Below are 21378 nucleotides of genomic sequence, written 5' to 3'. Positions count from 1 at the left end.
TTTATTCAAATAAAGTTATTGTTGTGGAGCTATCAGCTTAAAGGTATGTGCAGTGGAATATGGGAGATGTTTGGCCAGGATTTTTTTTTTTGAGATTAAAGGAAGAGAAGTCAGGACAGCTGAGTCACATTGAGGTAATAACCCTGGTGAATGGAGGATAACTATTTTCAAAATTTTCACCCACCCTGCCACAGAAAGTGATTTTTTTTATGAAGGCATGGCATTCCAAAGCAAGTAGCATGAGGGGAAGTGTTCTGTCCATGTTCCCATAACTATTTTTATAATCCAATTCATGTTCCTTCCACCATGGTTGTTCATATTTAGAAATACATCAAGAATATCATTGTGGATGTCCTGCATCAAGTTGATTTGCACTTATATAATGAATTTATAGGGATCATGTTCACATCTAGCTGGTGAATCCTAGGAGTTGAAGGCCATACATCTTAAAGATGCCAAGGTTGAGAAAAACTGTGCTGAGCCAATTACCTGTTTTTTTTAATTGGTGGTGGTATGTAAACAGAAGCAGTTCTTAAACAAAAGTCATCTGATTGCGTGTTAGAGTGGGTGCAAGACAAAATTGTTAGTGATTGTGTCTGAGATGGAGAAAAATAGGATAGCCAAGGAGGGACTCCCTTTAAAAATAAGATTAAATCCACATATTTATAAAAAACAAACCAACAAACCCAGGCATCCCTTATAAACAGAACTAAGAGCAACAATGGAAGAATATGCTGGTACTAGTTATGAGATTATAGCTATAGTTTTTATATCCTTGGAGGTTTTTCAGCCTGTACATCGGAACAGTCTACTTGATAGAATTACAGAGCATCCTAGTTATTACTCTCTCATGTTTCCCTAGTTTTCTTTGTATAGAAGGAAGGGAGGGAGGAAAAAAGGGAGGAAAAAAGGGAGGGAGGGAAGAAAAGAAAAGGAAAAAAAGAAAAGAAAAGATGGAATAGCTCTGCATTGCCTTTAATGGAACCCTGTGCTAGAAGTACCCCTGTCCTATGAACTGTGTTGATAAAATACAAAAGTAAATATAAAAGACATAGAAAAGGATGCTCTTTCTTGCCATGTGAAAATTATTTTATATATATATATATATATATATGTATGTGCGTGGTGTGTGTAAATTACTAACAAAGAATTAAGGGAGACTAAGATGCATTTCTGACTCTTTAGTCTTCATCAGTCAGTCATACCCTTCTGAGATTCGAACCTGGGCTGATTGCATATTAGGCAGTATTTTTACCTCTTGAGCCACAGAGCAACGTTTCGACGGAATCCCATCCGTCATCCTCAGGCTGGTGGCTTCAGCTTCCTTCTTCTGGGAGAAGCATGTGGTAGTGGCTGTTTGTTCCTCTTTTTTAAACTGCCAGAGGGGGTGTGTTCTGTGGGTGGAGGTGTGCTGATTGGGTGGGGGATTATATAATGTGAAAGAATTTGGGATGTAATGTACATAGAGCTATTAAGTTTAAATGGAAAAATTCACTCTTAGCTATGTGTGGTTGGAACTTGCATACAAAAGTGGCCAGAATCTAAGCTGTTATTCAGGACTTCACTTATGTAACAGAAAATTACATGGATAGACAAGAATGAAGCTATTTCCAAGATTTGCCTGATGCTGCAAATACAATTCAAGGCTTATATATATAAGTCCAGATTCCAGAATTAAAAATCTAACTTTTTCATCTTGCATTTCCAAATCTGTGCATAGTTAAGCATTCCCTTGTTGACCTTGGAAGGCAGTGATCAGTGTTAATGTAACAATTTTGTCTAGCCTGGAAACTGCTGTTCCCTCTGACCCCCATGCTAGTTTCTTCCCTAACACCCACTACTATTCTTTCACATTTAGTTGTAAGCTGGTCTTGCAGTTTTAAGTTTTGGTCTATTTACTGTCAATTGTGAGAAAGTATCCTTTTTAATATGAAAACGTATTTTTTCCAGAGTGACAAATTCAGACAAGAGAGAGATGAAGCGGTCAAACGGCTGGAAGAACTGCATAAAGGTAAGGTTTAAATGAGCAAAAATATGTTTACTTTTTCCAAAGTTGCAACTATTTACATATAATAGGGTTATTTTGGGAGAAGTGACACTATTTTTCTAGGGGTTTTTTTTGTGTAGTTCACATAGTTTAATATCTACTCCCAACACCCCAAATTAATAATGACCAGGAGACTCTGAGGTTTAGTCCCACCTTAGGCATGAAAGCTGGCTGGTTGAGACTGGCCAATCACTCTCTTTCCTACCTCACAGAGTTGTTGTGTATAGAAAATAGGAGGAGAAGGAGTATTAGACATGTTTGCTGCCTTTAATTATTTATGAAATAATATATATATCCAGCCAAAGCTCCTGTACATCTGTAAATGTTTGCAAAATTTTTGTTCTCCCAACAATGGATTTTATCTACAAACATTTGCCTCTTATACACTTGTAAAAGGAGTAGTGGATTTCTGGATAAAGTCAAATCTGTTTGTATCTGTAAAGTCAAACTATGTACTAATACATTTTCTAAGATGGGTCCCCAACCTGTGGGCTGCAACCTACTACCTGGCCACAGCCTATTGGTCATCAGGCTGTGTCAGTGGCTGGCCAATGCGTGTGTGTGCGTGCGCATGTACGTGCGTATCACCATAAGTGTCACAGATGCTCGCAACTTCACTCACATGAGTAACAGGTGTTCGTGCGCACGCGTGAATGTGTTTACCCCTCCCACAAAATGATCCTTTCTTTCCCCCCCGTTCCGAACCGCCAACACCGAAAGGTTGGGCAACTTTGCTCTAAGACATGTCAAACACAAGGCCCGGGGGCCGGATCAGGCCCACGAAGTGGTTTCATGCGGCCCGTGAAGCCATCTTGGAAACAGTGAGGGAACAGCCCCCACTGTCTTGGCCCTGGCCCAGAGACCCTCCTTCTGCCAGAGACCCTCAGATCTATCCCACTCCTGCCCAGGCCCCCATAGGCACCCTTGATGCGAACGATGTAGAGCTGGCCACACCCACCCAGCAGGCCATACGCACTCTAGCCATGCCCCACCAGTAGGCCACGCCCACCCTGGCCATACCCACCCGGCCCCCTGAGGGCAACCGCAATGCTGATGCGGCCCTCAATAAAATTGAGTTTGACACCCCTAAGATTTCTAAAACTGACCGAAAATCTGTCCGATGTTTTTACAGGGCACAACTCATCCTATTAAAGTTCTGTTCATTTACTCCTTTGGCATTTTCTTGTCAAGGAGTTGCTTCCATTTTGCTAACTTTCTAATCTCCCATGACTCACAGTTGGCATAATTGATCTAGCGTAATGTTTCTTTAAACTCCATTAATCTTTCTTTGGCTGAGAAAAAGTGATTTATTTCCAAAAGACCTAGCATAAACATTATAGGTACAGTTAATTAAAATTTATATATTACTGATTACAACCATTTTATTTGCTTTTGCTTTTGCTTTCTTGCATCCATTATCAGCTTAATGGCTTCCCTAAATCTAATAAAATAAAATATTTTTAAAACATCTAGAGTTCTGCTCCAATAGCCAGAAAGAGAATGTTTTTTTTCTTGTTAGCAGAAACTAAAAGCTCTTTTTTTAAAAAAATAAAAATCTGGATGACATTTTTATTTCAAGGTGTTATAATGGAAAGAAACCTTTGTCTTGTTTTGTTTACCTTTTTCACCTATTCTTTTTTATACTTTTTGATATGCAGTTAGAGAGAAGAAATCCCACCCATGTCTCCTATCAGAAAATCCCTATTTGCCTATGGATTGAAAGCCCAGGATTGCAGACTTCTTGAGCTTCAGTGTCCCCTTTTAAATCTGGTGATATAAAATTAGACATCACCAGATTTAAAATAAGTATGATGTTGACTTCCTCTGGCATAATATATATATATATTTTTTAAAAAAGAGGAACAAACAGCCACATGCTTCTCCCAGAAGAAGGAAGCTAAAGCCTGATGATGACGGATGGGATTCCGTCGAAACGTTGCGCCTACACCTCTAGTTCTACGCGGGGAAAAACCCGAAAAACCAAGGATCCATATATATATATATATATATATATATATATATATATATATATATATATATATATATATATATATATAAATATATATATATATATGTGTGTGTGTGTGTGTGTGTGTGTGTGAAAAACTCACCCATCTTGCCAAGTATCTAGATTTTCTCTTATGAGGCCACATTTTTATTGATCCAGTGTGGGGTCTGAGGGTAACAAAACACAGCTAATGAGAGTGGAAAAGCTCTTCTGAATAGCTTCTTGAGAACGATGACAACAGTATCACAGCTTGTTATGTTACCTCTCTGTCACTATAGTTTGTTTTGTTGGGTTAATAATAATTTTTTTTTAAAAAAAAGCCTAAGGACCTTGCATCTATTGCAGGGCTGTCAAAGGAATTTACACAGCTCTTGTTTATCCTAGTTTATATATAGGCCATTTATGAAATGCCTTCTACAAAACAATCCTAAACTTAGGCTATCACCCTAAGTGGCAAACATTTTCTAATTATAAGTCAAATTCCCGTGAAAAGAAAGGGAATGAGTATCACGTATAAGAATACACAAATACTTTATGGCCTATTTGTATTTGTTATTATATTGGCAATTCATAAAGCAGGGAGAAAATGTCAAGTAGTTAAGACTTAAAATTCAAAAGTAGTATTTGCTTTTGTAAAATGTCATAGGTTTCTTTTATCTTCCTCTTCATTTTTTTTCTGATTCTTTTTTTTCCCCTACCTTCCTTAAAAAAAAAGACATGTCTTGTAAACATGGCAATAAATGCCAGGAATATTAGGATTTTACAGCAATAATGGAGCCCATTATTTAAATGACAATATAAAAGGCAATTATATTGATGAAGAGCTACATGGGCTTTGTGTCTGTGAATAAACTTGGCCTGTGCTCAGCTTCTATTTGTTCTCTCGGCATAAACACATATTGTGCCTGATTCCTGTTTAATGGGGCCCAGTTTGTATGCCAAGCAGCTGCATTTTAGGCCCTATAGCGTGATTTCATAGCTCTCTGAAAATTGGTTCTATTCAGCACAAGAGATAGAAGGTGGTGGTAAGGGAGGGGGACGCGTCACCACACAATCATTTCTTTTCAATTGGAGCCAGAAAGGTTGATGACAACATGACCATTGTGTGATAATGATAAGACCACTAAGGATCTGTACTTCTCATCAAGGCTTTCACACAACAGCAGATACAATTTAATTCACTGCTCTGTCAGCAGTGCTGATACCATTATGCCGTCTGTCTCCACAGTTATAATCACTGTCCTCCGAGAAATGCAGTTGAAATGATCTTGAACAGTCAAAGAAACTCTCAATTAAGGCTGCCACTTCCAATGTGTCAGATTGTGTCTTATGCACTTGGTACAATTTTCACTTCCAATCCTGTTTATTTACAATGTCGGCCAGTAATTACGCTTAACGTGCCATTTAGTGAGGGTGCCCCTGCCAAGGAGATTGTTGGGTGCTGCAGTGCCATTGAGTGGGAGTTTCTTGCAGTCAATGCCATCAGCGGCTTTTAGTCCCTGATGGGATGCGGGAGTAATGTTGATAATGCAAGTATCACGCTCATCAAGTCATAATTAGATGCCACTCAAATGTGCCACTTGTAATAACAGTGTTGATTCATGTTTTCTCGGTGACTGCAACTACTAATTAGTTAAGTGGTTTTTGGTTGGCCTGCATTTGCTGCATATTATTATTACCCCTGAAAAAATGTTGAGGTTGGAGTGGGTTCTGGCCACTTAGTGTTGCTTTATGAATTTTAATATCAACCTAAGAAAAACTCGGGACATCTTAGAATGTAGCACCTTTTCTTGCTATTTAATTTTTAAAGTTTTTTTTCCTCTTTGGAAATTTAATCATAATTGCAGGTTAACTAATCGTAAATGAACCGTGAGTTATTTCTAGGATATTTTCAGCTAACTATGAGAAATAACAAAGCCTTCTTGGTTAAAAACTAATAAGGTACATACATTCTTTTTGGTCATTGATTTATATGTAAGAACAATATGCCATGTGAACAATAGTTTCTTGTTATGTTTATAGAGTTTTTCATAATTTCATAATGTGATACAGAAACAGATAATTCTGGTTTCATTGCACATTTCCCTGGTGCATGTTTTACATGTACATATTTTGTCGATCAGAAGGTCGGCAGTTTGGCGGGTTGAATCCCGAGTGCCGCGTAACAGAGTGAGTGCCTGTTACTCATCCCAGCTTCTGCCAACCTAGCAGTTTGAAAGCACGTAAAAGTGCAAGTAGAAAAATAGGGACCACTACGGTGGGAAGGTAACAGCGTTCCGTGCGCCTTTGGCGTCTAGTCATGCCAGCCACATGACCATGGAGACGTCTTCGGACAAGCGCTGGCTCTTCGGCTTTGAAACGGAGATGAGCACCGGCCCCTAGGGTCGGAAACGACTAGCATGCATGTGCGGGGGAACCTTCACCTTTACCTTTATTTTATGTGTATAATATGGTAGTCAAGTTAAGTATAATGAAGCACTTTACTTTCTGAGCATGTTATCACTTTATACTTTCAGTTCAGAGGCAATAATTTCCTTAATGCCACTGTGCAACTAAACTCATAGAAGTTAATTACAATGACTTAATAGATTTTACTCCCAAGCACCTGGCTATAGGACTGCAGTCTGAAGCAAATTGGCTGGTAACTTTTTTTTTCTTGCAATATGCGGCACAGTCTACTTGCATTTTTTTTCATGTTTTGTACACTCTTCCCATTTGCTGACAGTTTCTCTGCATGGCATGCATTGCTTATTCCTATTCTTGGCTCATGGCACACAGAAAAAAATGGATGGCCTGGGTTGACCTAATAGAAGATAAGCCTCTTAAAGTATGGGTGCTGGTGCCAATTCTTTTGCCACTGTGTTCTTTGATTACATGATCCCAGCATAGAGAATTTGCTTGGCCAGTTTTGGTTTTACCTTTTCTACCCAACACACAACTGCCATGTGGCAATGCTCCAGGCCTAGCTGAAGCACAACGCATCTCCTTGGGTTAAGTGTGTTTGCTTTCATCTCTGTCATGGTACAGTGCCAGAAGCTCGCAGAACTCAAAGTATAAATAATAATTATGGAGTGTATCGTTCTTCTCATGTTGCTTTTAAGGCATAGTTTTCAGCACTACTCCACACCTATGGAGCTGTAAAGCTTGATTTTGAACATAGCAAACAGATAGGCATTGCAACTTCCAATGGCCCAAGAGCCTCCTTAGGCTTGATCTAGAATATAATGACTACACTGTAAAATTGGGCAGAATCAGGATACATTTGGGCAGGGGGAAAAGTTATACAGGAGTTGTAAAGAGTGAAGTCTGTAGAAGACTAAACCTTTCTACATCCCCCTTACCTACATTTAAACGATATGGGATAGGTTGAGGTTGCAGAAGACATGCTAGCAGGCTACAATTGATATTTGAGCTGCATTATTGCACCCTTGCTGCAAGAACACTTTTTTTCTAACAGAATAATGTTCAAATAGTATAATCTGGGTGACATGTTGGGGCAGGAAAATTGACCTGTAACTAGATATTTACCTGTTGAAATGTTTTACATTTAAATTGGGGTGGAATGGGATACACTCACTCCTAAGGGACATACTATATACAGGATTGATAAAGCATTCCAATAGACCTGAATGGAGATAAATTCCAAATAGATCTTTTGACAGATCTAAATTCTGCTGGTTCCAAAATCACAATATTTAAATCTTATGAGAAAGAGGAGTTAACATTTTTCCACAGGCAACTGAGAGAATTTTAAATGTAGAAATGGCTCTAGCCATTGACTCAATTGCTCCTAAGTGACTTATTCCCGATAGTAGAGGTTGGTAAACCTTCTGGATTAAGAAAGAGTAGAAAATGATGAGACAGGAAAAACAGTTAATGATTCAAGGGAAGAAATCTTGGAATAAAACAGATCAAGGATGGATTAGAACTTTCTTGGCAATTTGCTGTTTCTCTGCCACAAGCACATTGGTGTAAAATAAAAACTTGTGATTCCCCCCCACCCCCATATTGTATGTGGAATTGAAAGATTTTTTTAAAAAAGAAGTCAGCCTGGCAGCCCAAAACACTTAGTGACAAATTGAAAATAAAAGCCAGAGAGAGTTTTAACATTCTTCTCCAACTACACTACGGAGAAAGGCCAAATAGCAGAGTGAGATGTAGTTGGGGAAGAATGTTAAAAAGAACCAAAAATGTCTTCGTCGATATGTTCAAAAATGAGAGAGAAACAAGAAAGAGCATACCAGCTAATAAAAAACAACAAACAGATAGTACAAAGAAATCAGAAAGAGTCTGATGGCAAATTTTATCAAAAGACATACACTTTTATGAGCAACAACTCACTCCATCAGAGGCATGAAATGGCACATTAGGGTGTGCCTTGGTGTGTCCGGAGTACTGTGGGGGTGTGTGTGTGTGGTGTTTCCTGAGTGAAAACCAAGAATGTGGTTTCATAATTTCCCAAATGTATCATTTTATTATGTTTCCTATGGTAGTCTCTGTGATACATGGAAAGCAATTAAATACATACTAAAACGTGACAGTCTAAAAAATATTCATAAGCATAAGATGTTCTTCTGAATAACACTATAGGGAGAAGGTTTGACTCATAGTAAACTGTATGAATCATGGGTTTTACCCTAATTCTCTAGTTTCTCATATGGTTATTGAAGAAGTCAGCTGTATACAGAACCACCTAGAGATTGAAAAGACATGTCGTGAAAGTGCAGAAGCTTTGGCTACTAAGGTAAGAAGCAATTTTATATGTTATAATCTCTGTTCAGAAGTCATAGTCTTAAGGTAATAGGTATATAAATTTAATAAAATAAAATAAATAAATAATAGGTTGGTCAGGACGGACTCACACAACTACCTTGTCAATACCTTCTTGCCCACTGTACAGTGGAAAAACTATGAGATCTACTGCAGAAAATGAGGCTAATGTTCTGTCCCGAGTTATTTTGGGATTACGGTCAGTAAACACTTGTGCATTACTTGGTGGAAATCCTGTTCAATTTTATGTGGGATTTCCTCCTGAATAAATATATAAATATATAAATATATCGTATATATACGCCCTGTGCGTTCCCACAGAGAGGGCCTCCTCAGGGTGCCTCCGGTCAGAGAATGTCGGCTGGCGGCCCCCAGGGGGAGGGCCTTCTCTGTGGGCGCCCCGGCTTTATGGAACCAACTGCCGGTTGAGCTCCGGATGGCACCGGATCTTCGCTCCTTCCGACGCGGTCTGAAGACCCACTTATTCGAACAAGCTGGCCTGGCCTGATGGGGGGATTTTAGGGTTTTTAATTGGTTTTTATACTGTATTGTTTTATTGGGCGATTATTTAATTCTCTTTTTAATTTTTGTATTTGTTATTTATATGTGCCCTGTTCACCGCCCTGAGTCCCTCGGGAGAAGGGCGGTATATAAATTTAATAAATAATAATAATAATACTTTAGTGTGACATATCTACTCACTGGGGCAAAATATTGTCAATATTGTTCCATTGAACATGCAGATATATCCAGTATTCTTTTCGGTGTTGTTGGTTATAGTCTTAGAGTTAGTGCATCCTTTCATGGAGAAAAGTTTAATATGTGTTAGGGTTGCATGTTAGAATGAAGCAACCCTGAAATATGATGCTCATACCTGGGGATTGGAGAGAAATATAGGAACAATAGAAAATGGTTATTTTACCAATATGTGCATATGTATTCATATATTCATAAATACGTTCATAAATATATTCATATTTATATTCTTTGACACCTTCCTCCCACATGTATTTTATGATTCTGGGTTAACAGATAAACAAGTTTAGAAATCTACTGAGTGTCTGTGACATAAAAGAATAATGAGGTTTTCAGGGTCTGAATCAAATGGAAAAGTCAGGCAGAGTATTACATTTTAGGTGATTGTTTATGAAAGCAAACTATGGAGCAAGCAAAAGGTGACCTGCACTGCTCTGTTGATTGCATCTAGGTTGATGAATTTGCCAAGTATATAATTTTCTATATTCCATCTCATCAGAAGTGCATCATTATTATTAAAGAATGTTTTTATCTCTTTGGAGTTTTTTTTTAGTTGTGGAAAACACATGCCAACCACTTCATCATCAGAAAATAGATTGAAGCAATTTTGAACCAAATTTCATTAGCAATGTTGGCTGGTCCATGATTCTGTGAGTTGCTGTGTCTGTGTATGGGTGTGCACAGGTATATGTGTGTGTGCATTTTTTAATTTCCCCCCTACCCAAAATACTACTTCAGATGGAGCAGAAATTCCACAGAGGGATTTTTTTAAAATGTAGGCGCACTAATACTGTACTTTGTATAGGTATTTACTTGATTGTTTGCATAATGTTACTATATAAGGATTTATAAAATGAGAACTTAACAGTATGAACATGAATGTATAGATTTTTTTCTTTCCATTCTTTTTATGTAATGATACACACTAAAATAACCCTCTTTGGCTGGCGTAACAATGATCACTCTGTGAGGGTATGTAAGTAAGTACGATGATTTGGCTTTGCTGTTCTCTGCTATGTTTTATTGTGCTCCTTTCAAAATGGATTCCTTTTTTGCAGATCTGTCTTTTTCATCTTGCCTTGTTTTTTTAAAAAAACTATTAAAAAATAAAATATACTTGCTTTAATTAGAACAGTAAATTGTTTTTGAAGCAAGAATTTGGTAAGATTTCATATGGTGCAGAAGTAATATATCAAGGCCTGCTCTTAATTTGAAAAACTTGATGCCTGCTTTTCTAACCTGCATTTTAAAAATGTTTTTGTTTCAAATCCAACAACAGCATAGTCCTTGTTGAAAAATAATGCTGGCATTTATGTTCATCTACATATTTCATTTTGTAGTGAGTTGTACCTAATGTGCTTCCAAATTTACAACCAAAAGAAGCTGACAGGTTTTTTTTGGGGGGGGGGGTATTTTTCTCCCTGCAATGCAGCCATATGTTAGTCGCATTTACTTCATATACTTGTTAATATAGCTTGGAAAATTAATAGTTTAAAAGTAGGAATGTGGTTCTGAATGTTACTCCGAGTTTGAAATCTATTACTGTCTGAAGAACTATTTATATTTCTACCTATTAAGTATGAGTCATAGCAAAAAAGGTTATTTTTTTTCATCAGAAAGGCAGTGTTATTTCAAATTTACAAACTTGAATGTTTATGAGTACTTTCTTCGTATGAACTGAATTTCTATTGACATGACATGATAAAAAAACCTGATCAATATTACTCTGAGTCATCAAGGTAATTAGAAATGGAGCTGTTGTTTGTATACATTACAAGGTTTTGTCCTTTTTCTTTTTTCTTCCTCTTTGATTTTATGATGTATTTTTGTACCCCTTTTTCTTTCTGTACATTGAAGCAAAGAGCAAAAATCTTTAGATTAAATTTTTTAAACAAGTTTTATTGGTTTTTCAGTTAAAATCTACATATTTAGAAAGCATCATGATGACTGGGTAATCAGAGATTCAGTAACAGAGTTTTCAGTACTTACTGTAATTCAGGTTACATTATCAAAACATCCTTCTCAATTTCCCTTAACATTTCATACAACCAGTTTAAACTAGTAAATTTCTAGAAATAGTATGGTCAGTTGAAAAATTTGTAAATTCAATTTCATTGAAATATATCTATGTCCTGTTATTAAAGTTTACCTAATTTTAATTATATTATTCAAATTTAGCCTTTAACATCCCAAATAATATTCACAACCCAAATTTCCCTTATTTCATTACAGCAAAAACTATAGCATCTAACATGTACGCAGTGGCTGAGAAGCTATGTTCTACCTAATAAACATCGTCTGTTTCACATCCTAATACATCACACGTTATTGACAGGACCACAGCCTGTGTTTATCAATCTGCAACTATTTATACACAACCAGATTCTGCTTTAAACTTTAGCTAATTCTTAATTCTTAAATAGAATAATCAAATGTCTTTTAACATCAAAAGTGGGATCTATAAACCAAATTTCCATTATGTCAGTGCACAAATTATAATGTCTAAAATAAGCCTGATAGATATATAAACACATTCTAGTTCTATCTCATAAACATTTTCTATTTTAGATTCTGATCACTGATTACTAAAAGGATAACCTTTAACGGTTTTCTAAGAACTCACTTTTAAAATCTAACTCTGGGTTTCTTTTTGTGCCAATCAGGTTTCTAAACCAAGGCCTTTGAATTGCCAGATAGGTCTCCCTTCGCTCCAATACATATTATTTGAATCGAAGGAGTCCTTCTAGCCATCAGTGATCCACAAAAATCAAACCATTTGTAATCATTATGTTGTTGCCCTGTTAGTTCTAGTCTCTGTATTTGCTCTAAAAACTTTATCTTCAGTTCGGTCTGGATTCCTCTGCCGTCTGGGTTCATCTGCTTTAAGTAAAGAGTCTTATCCAATTTTGTAATTAATGCTTGGCTATCCAGGCTTTCAGAAAACTGGCTTTGTTGATCTTCTATGTCCTCTATGTTAGCATCACTATCTTGTACATAGGGTACTTCTAAAGTTATAAGCTCTTTTGATGGAGTCAAAAGTTGAGTATTAAGTTTTCCCATAGTTTGTTGTTGGTCCTTAAGGTTATCTGCCATAGTCATAGTTCCTTGTACTTTTAGAGTTGTCGGTTCTTTGGATAGTTGTTGCTTATATTCCTCTGTCTCAATAGTAATATCTTCCAATTTTGTTATATTCTGAAGTATAAATTCTTTAGTTGCAGTCTGGGTTTCAATTTGTAACTTAAGGTTGGCATGTAAATTATTAAATCTGGAGATAGACATCTCAGTGACTGTAGATTGTTTCAAATATGAGGTTATAATCAAGCAAGGTTTGTGGCTGATCCTTCTCCATTTTGTAATAATTATAAATAGTCCTTGGTGGAGGCTATGTTTCAAACAAAAATCAGTAAGAGTCCACCTCCACAAGTCTAAGCCAAATTCATCTCCAGCTGTTTCAGGTTTTTATCTTAATGCCAAGGTCAGTCCAAAAACGTAAGCAAGCTTGTTTGCCAATAGTATTCACTAGATGTCCCCAGAATACTTCAAATCCTTTTCAGACAGTATCTTTTTATTTATTTCTTTTTTGTCCCCTTTTTTAGACTAATAGGTAGAATAGTCCATTTCTGAAGATATAGGAACTTTGGGCCAAAAGTAGAAAGGCAGTAAGTCCAATAAATCAGTATAATTTAGTAGAAGGCTGTTTCTTTTCTCTCCCAATGTAGACAAAGGCTGCTCTTAAGGGGGGTGGGGGGGAAATCCCTTCCCTCTCTCCTCGCAGGGGGAAGCAAATTCAAGAAGCTTTTGACAGGGAAAGTAGACAATTAGGAAAACAAGAAGGAAGTTCTCACCCAGTTTTCAAGTGCTTTGTTGTGCTTTTGGCTTCGGCAGGAAATGGCTAAATGATGGGCCATGGGAGTGGCCGATCCTTTCTTCTTCGGTTCGGAGAGTAGCTCCAAGCCGACGGGAGGGCCGCCGCCCTTCTACCGCCGACTGGAGAGACCTTTCCCCCGCTCATCGCCCCTCCAGGGTGACTTTTGACCCCTTTACAGGGGGCCCCCGATGAAGAAATCCAGGTGATATGAAGAGCAATTCCCTCGCGCATCTGGGAGCACCGAAAGTCCGGAACTGGAAGCCAGATTAAATTATCTGTTGTGCCATCTTTGGAAAAGAATGAGAAAGTGGGTTGCTGTGTGCAGCTGTAACTTAATCCATTAAAGTGTAGAACTCACCAAACTTGATGATCCTGTATCATTGGATTCAATTAAGTATGTATAACTAAAAGCACTGGCCTGCATTCAAAAGTTTCCATCTGAGCTTAAGCCTTAGAGTACAAAGTTTAGAACTCTGTGAATTCCCTATAGAAAGCCACAGTATATTCATAGATGGTCAAAGTCAGTGTGTATCTTTACAAAAGGGAAGAACTGTTGTGTACTTATTGGACCTTCAGAAATGCTTGAATTCTGGACAGGAGCTAGAATTCCCAGTTATAGCCATATCATGCCCTTTCTTCCCATATCCTTAGAAGTATCAGCTAACAAGATATCTGAAAGGGACCTTCTTAACCCATTTCTCTTGCAACTTAAACTATAAAGTTATAAAATTTTATAAAGTTACAAGTTAGTTCAAATCATTTCTCAGGATCTTAAATAAAGCCCTCAAAATTTCTATAAAAGTGCTGAATTATCATTTTTAGTACGATAGCAGAAAATATTAAATACATAAATTATATATTAATATGACATTAATTTTAATTAATTTAATTAATTAATTAATTTAATTTAATTTAATTAATTTAATTTTATTAAATTTATATACCGCCCTTTCCCGAAGGACTCAGGGCGGTTTACAGGGTATTTAAAATCGAACAGTACAAAATACAAAAGTTAAAAAAATAATTAAAAAAAAGATTAAATTATCCCTTAACTAAAAACCTCAGTTAAAAATTCTCAGCCTGGGCCGGAGAGCTCAAAGAGCCAGGTCTTCAGGTCTCGATGGAATGAACGAAGGTCAGGGGCGGTCCTAAGCTCCACGGGCAGCTGGTTCCAGAGGGCAGGCGCACCCAATGAGAAGGCCCTCCCCCTGGGTGTTATCCGCCGGCAATCTTTTACCGCCGGCACCCTGAGAAGACCCTCCCTGTGCGAGCGCACTGGACGAAGGGAGTTTGATGCTGGCAGGAGGTGTTCCCTCAAGTATCCCGGACTCAGGCCATTTAGGGGTTTATAAGTCATCACCAGCACCTTGAATCTCACCCGAAGGGCAACCGGAAGCCAATGCAGCTCACGGAGTAGAGGTGTTACATGGGAGTATCGGGAGGCCCCCATCACAACTCACGCGGCTGCATTCTGCACCAGTTGAAGCCTCTGGGTGGTCCTCAAGGGCAGCCCCATGTAGAGAGCATTGCAGTAGTCTAAACGGGAGGTCATGAGCGCATGAGTGACTGTGCGTAGGGCATCTCGATTCAGGTAGGGTCACAACTGGCGCACCAGGCTAACCTGGGCAAAAGCCCCCCTGGTCACGGCACCTATATGGTCTTCAAAATTGAGCTGTGAATCCAGGAGGATGCCCAAGTTGCGAGCCGTATCAATGGTGGGGGGCAACACCTCACCCCCCCATCGTTAAAGGTGGAATGAACTGGTTAGTCCGAGATGCCGATATGCACAGCCACTCAGTCTTGGCAGGATTGAGACGAAGCCTGTTTCTCCCCATCCAGACCTGGACCGCCTCCAGGCAACGGGACATCATGGCGAGGGCATCGCTGGGTTGGTTCGGGGTGGAAAGAAAGAGTTGGGTATCATCAGCGTACTGATGATACCCCACTCCAAAACCACGAATGACCTCACCCAGTGGCTTCATATAGATGTTGGACAGGAGGGGAGAGAGAACCGACCCCTGAGGAACTCCACAAACGAGAGGCCTTGGGGCGGATCTCTGCCCTCCTGTCAACACTGACTGCGAACGACCCAGGCGATAGGAGGAGAACCACCGTAAAATGGTGTCTCCCACTCCCAGCCCTCTGAGGCGTCACAGTAGGATACCATGGTCGATGGTATCGAAAGCCGCTGAGAGATCTAATAGGACTAGGACAGAGGAGCAACCCCTGTCCCGAGCCCGCCAGAGATCATTCACCAGCGCGACCAATGCCGTCTCCGTGCTGTGCCCGGGCCTGAAACCCGATTGGTATGGGTCCAGATAATCAGTTTCCTCCAGGAACAGAGGGAGTTGATACGCCACCACGCTCTCGACAGCCTTCACCAGAAAGCGAAGGTTGGAGACTGGACGATAATTATTTAAAACAGCCGGGTCCAGGACAGGCTTTTTGAGGAGGGGTCTCACCACCGCCTCCTTCAAGGCGGCGGGGAAGACACCCTCCTTCAAAGAAGCAGTTATTACTGCCTGGAACCAGCCTTGTGTCCCCTCCCGGGCCGCATAAACCAGCCAGGAGCGGCACGGATCCAACAAACAAGTGGTGGAGCTCAGCCTCCCCATGATCCTGCCCACATCATCAGGGGAAACAGGATTGAACTCAGTCCAGATAACATGCTCAAGACCGTCCGATTCCTCCACATCAGACTCCGCCCAGTCAGAGTCCAAACCGGCCCAGATCTGAGCGATTTTGTCCATCAGATGATGACTAAACTCCTCGACCCGTCCCTGCAAGGGATCCTTCCTCACCTCCTGGTTAAGAAGGGAGCAAGTCACCCTAAACAGGGCAGCCGGGCGATTATCTGCGGACGCGATGAGGGCAGCGAAATAATTAGCCCTCGCCGTCCTCATCGCAGCAAGATAAGACCTTATAAAGGTTCTTAACTGCAATCGGTCATTCAGAACGGCTGGACCTCCAACCGCTCTCTAGACCCCATCTCCGACGCTTCATCTCCCGGAGCTCCGCAGAGAACCATGGAGCCCAGCGGGATCTGCGCCCGGTCAGAGGTCGCAAGGGTACAACACAGTTGAGTGCCTCAGTGGCCGCCCTTTCCCAGGCATCCACCAAGGCATCAGCTGGGCTGTGAGTGAGGGCGATAGGTATAGACCCAAGCGCCATCTGGAACCGTTCAGGGTCCATTAGGCGCCTGGGGCGGAACCATCTAGTTGGTTCCACCGCCCAGCAGCGGGGGGTGGCATAACGGAAGACCAGCCGCAGGAGATGATGATCGGACCATGACAGGGGAGTAACAACAGGTAAACCCCCTCCCAAATCATCCAACCACTGTCCAGACAGGAACACCAGGTCGAGAGTGTGACCCCCCCACATGGGTCGGGCCTTGAATTACCTGGGTCAGGTCCATGGCCGTCATGGAGGCCATGAACTCCCGGGCTAGCTCCGATGACCCTCCCAGGGAAGGCAGGTTGAAGTCTCCCAGCATTATTAGCCTGGGGAACTCCACCGCCAACCCTGAGAGGGTGTCCAGCAGCTCGGGCAGAGCTGTTGCCACACAGCTGGGCGCCAGGTATGTAAGCAACAAGCTCATTAATGTTAACTTAATTAAGCTTACATTTAAATTAAATAAGATTTAGTTTTTTAATAGCCTCACCCACATTGGGGAATCTTACTCCTCAGATGCAGCACAATAACCAGGTAGAATCTTAGGCTGAAAAAGTGCCAGTATTTGTTCTATTACTTTAAAATTGATGTCTCAAGAAATGCCAGTCTTATTATATTTATATGACCCTTTGTCCTCTTCTCTTTTGCTGCTCATGCATCATTCAATATAGCTAGCACTAAAATAAAACCACAAAATGAAATAGGTCAGGGAGATAAATTGTATTAAATACTAAACAAAAGCCTTCTTAAATAAAGAGGTTTTATAGATCACAATTATTAACATACCATGCTAGAAGGCATCAGTAATCTTTCTAGGATAAGGAATTCCCTAATTTAAGTGTGGATAATGAAAAACCCATTAATTTTGTCCTCTTCAGCCAAACTCATTGGTAACCTTACAGGCATCAGACATATTTATTTTTCCTTCAAAAGGAAAAACAAATTTTTAAGGAATTTATAGCCACAGAATATATAATTGACATTTTGTAGTTGAACAAAGAGAACAAGACTCTGAAAAGAATCAGCATGTTGTATATGGCAAAACTGGGACCAGACATCATTACTGAAGAAATTAACATTGATGATGGAGAAACATGTATGGACACAGAAGGTAGCCCTGAAGCCTGTGACTCAATGGGATGCCAGCAGATAATAAAAGGTGAGTGTTTTTCCAGGGATTAAAGTGGGTTTACATTTTCAAAAAGTAAACATGAAGATCCAGTTTCATTGTAATAGATACCCTTCCCCAATCTATTTCCAGATGTGTTGGATTTCAACCCCTTTAATTCCTCATTAGAATCGCCAGTTGTTCTGCTCTCTAGGAATAATGGCAAGTGAACCCCAATTCAGCTAAAGGCCACCAGAAATATAAGACTATTATACTGTGAGAAGTGTACTGTATATGCATCTTATTATACCATTTATATGCATTGTAGCCATCACTTATCAAGTGCACTTCTTTTCCTCTCTATAATGTCCCCAAAAATGATGAGAGATGTTGAAGTTGCCTTCAGTTGTTTCACCCCCCCATAAATAGGCCTCATTGTCCAGTAGTTAGGTACAATTTTCAGCTCAGTTCAGTTCAGTTCAGATGTATAGTAGCTACTTGCTAATTTATGATGGAATTTCCCTCACCCCCCTCTTAAGAGTGGATTTCTGTGGTGATGTTTGTTGTTTCTTGATTACATATTCTTTAACTTGGGATATAAAGTGCAAGACTCAGGCACATCCACAGGGAATCACTAGGGGAATGATGAAACTGTACCTCCTTTGTAATTGTGTCATGACATTCAGGCAAATACTTAACAGGCAGAGCTTGTTTCATCAAAATTTTGGAATGTGCATTTTTGTGCAACATTTTGATGAAGTTTCCTAGCTTCTGCAGAAGAGACGTGGTGTAAGGAGTCAGACAAACCACCTAAAGAAATTAGAATACTAAATACACTTCTGAAGATGGAGCCTCCCTATTCCTAATGCAAGACCCTAATTAGTGGAAGTCCTGTGTTGAAAGAGGACAGCAGCTTGCCTAGAGTAAGTGACAAGCTCACAAATCAAAACAAGATAGTTAGCCACTAAACTTGAAACAGAAGCAGCAAGAACGTAATAGAACTTAGCAATGGGACAGCAGAAATTCAGATGCATTGTTTTGGACTGGCTGAGCAGTGTCTGGATAACTCTTTAACTCAGGAGTGGGAGATGAAGCCATTTGAATTAGATTAAATAGCATAGCATAATCTCTGCAGTTTATTTGTAGGCTTAAATAGAGTCAGTTTACTGACTTAAACCAAACCTCGTCCAGAGACTCATTGTTTCAGATTGTATACTGCTTTTGGAGACCAGTCTTCCATAAAATGGGGATTATAATACTGTATCAAACAATGTATTTAATGAAGAAATTCCCATACAGTTTATAGCATGCTGAATTAAACTATGTATTGACATCTATTCAGGAAGGAAAAGTCATACCAACTTCCTTTTCTCGCTTTTTCTCTGCTATAAAATTGATGTTTATGGACAGTTTCTGATAATTCTGATAGTACTCATTAATTTGAAACTACCGTAGTCGAGTTTTTTAAAGTTGCAATTTTAAAATTACTTTTGTTTAGTTTGCTGCTTGCTTGAATGGTATGGTTTTTTGGGGAGTTATATTGATTTTTTAATGTTTTCCTGTAACATTTATATACTTTAATAATAATTGTATATTGCTCAGGGTTATGTGAATTGGGAATATTTAAATCTTAATTATATTAAAATGTAGTACTTTTAATATTATTTCATAGTGCTAAATGGCACACAGCTGTTTAATTTTGAATGCTAATCTCTAGGTAGTGATTTCTAGTTATGGTTTTCTGCTCTATCATTTAGAATGATGAAATAAGATAATAGATAATGAGATGACAGCTATTAAAATTGCTGAATAAGCAAATAATTTTTGTGTCTTCTTTAAAAAGAAGCTTTCTTTAAAACTGAGAGATAACTTGTATAGCTGAGCTGAGAACATACCATCCCTTTCAGAGTTGAAAATCTCCATGATGAAACTCAAACTCAGACTTAAGGGCTAGTTAACCATTACTGTTTGCAAGAACATCGACATGTGAAACCTCTGTATTCTTAATAATTCAAGAAACAGAGAATGCCTTGCTCTTCAGCTTTTCTACACTTACCATGTTTTTTTTTGTCTTAAAATGAACTACTGCTGCTGTTCTTGAAAATGAAGATCTGCGAGATCAAATTATCTCCCTTCAGGAGGAGAAGAAGACTGCCATCATTGAGCTGGAAAACGTGAAGAGCACATTTGTGGAAGGGATAGCAGAAGTAAGTATTTCGGCAAGATAGCTGAGAACCACTGCATAGGCAGCCTTTGACTTATGACCACAATGACTGGTAGGGCTTTTCCATTGTAAGTCAGTGAGGTTGTAGAGTGAGTCATCCTGTGACCAGATGCAATTTTATGATTATTTTTAATGCGGTCGATAGCAGATCCATCTTCCCTAATTGTTGTTAGCTGCAAAGTCGTGTCTGACCCATCGCGATCCTATGAACAACGTTCCTCCAGGCCTTTCTGTCCTCTACCATCTTCTGGAGTCCATTTAAGCTCACGCCTACTGCTTCAGCGACTCCATCCATCCACCTCATTCTCTGTTGTCCTCTTCTTCTATTGCCCTCAATCTTTCCCAGCATTAGGCTCTTCTCCAGTGAGTCCTTCCTTCTCATTAGGTGGCCAAAGTATTTGAGTTTTAGCTTCAGGATCTGGCCTTCTAAAGAGCAGTCAGGGTTGATCTCCTCTAGGACTGACCGGTTTGATCTCCTTGCAGTCCAAGGGACTCGCAGGAGTCTTCTCCAGCACCACAGTTCAAAGGCCTCAATTCTTTGGCGCTCAGCCTTTTTTATGGTCCAACTTTCACTGCCATACATTGCAACTGGGAAGACCATAGCCTTGACTATACGTACTTTTGTTGACAGGGTGATGTCTCTGCTTTTTAGCTTCCCTAGTTGGCTTTTTTCTTTTTTCGTTTTTTGTCAGAAAATGTCTAGGAAGTTTCGAAATCACAGTTACATGACCGCAAACCACTGCAATCAGCTGTAAATGCGAGCTGGTTGCCAAGTGATCGGATTGTGATTATGTGACTAAAGGGGTGATGGGATGCTAGTAACTGTGAGGTTGGGCTTTTTGCCCAAGCCTGTTGTAACTTAGAACCATTGTTAAATAAAAATTTATAAATCGAGGATTATCAATACATGGTCAGAGCTTTGCTACCTGGTTGTTTGTTATTTATTTATTAATCAAATTTATACAGTCGTCCATCTCAAGAAAAGTGACCCACTCAATAAGAGAATAGACTATTCTCAGTTGCTGAGATTGGGAGCTGTGATGGTAGATATTATGCTAGTCAAAGCTAAAGCAAGAATTTTAAACCATACATCTTAATAATGTTCTGTGCCTTTGTAAGCTGTCTTGCTCGCTAAATCTAATTCTTTATAAGCAAGGGCTTTGCTCTGCATGAGCTGCAAAGTATTTAATTGCTACCTCTCAAGGCAGGTTCCATTTAATATAGCATTTAAAGCATTCTAGCTGTTTTAATATCATTTGGCTATAATCTTGACCAAAGATATTAGGAAGTAAATGGGAAAAGCTTGTTTCAGATTGCTTCTTTAGCTGGAAATCCAGCAGGTGTTTGCAACTTGGTACAGAATACGAATACATCAGTGAAATAACTAAGAATATTGGTACACTCCCTGGTTGCAGTTATTGACTTA

The 21378-nt window shown here is 39.4% G+C and overlaps 1 protein-coding gene across 1 annotated transcript in view; it reads left to right on the top strand.

Annotated features, from left to right (window-relative positions):
• The window catches only part of SHTN1 (shootin 1), a 110630-nt gene that overhangs the window by 34131 nt on the left and 55121 nt on the right, over positions 1–21378 (top strand). Inside the window, exons 3-6 of the mRNA XM_083363526.1 lie at positions 1951–2011; positions 8705–8799; positions 17611–17779; positions 19838–19935. Coding sequence (XP_083219652.1) covers positions 1951–2011; positions 8705–8799; positions 17611–17779; positions 19838–19935 — 423 coding nt within the window. The remainder of the gene's footprint in view (positions 1–1950; positions 2012–8704; positions 8800–17610; positions 17780–19837; positions 19936–21378) is intronic.

Source organism: Vipera ursinii (assembly GCF_947247035.1).
Source record: "Vipera ursinii genome assembly, chromosome: 5".
In the NCBI taxonomy this organism is placed as follows: domain Eukaryota; kingdom Metazoa; phylum Chordata; class Lepidosauria; order Squamata; family Viperidae; genus Vipera; species Vipera ursinii.
This window is presented reverse-complemented; position numbering and strand designations above follow the sequence as displayed.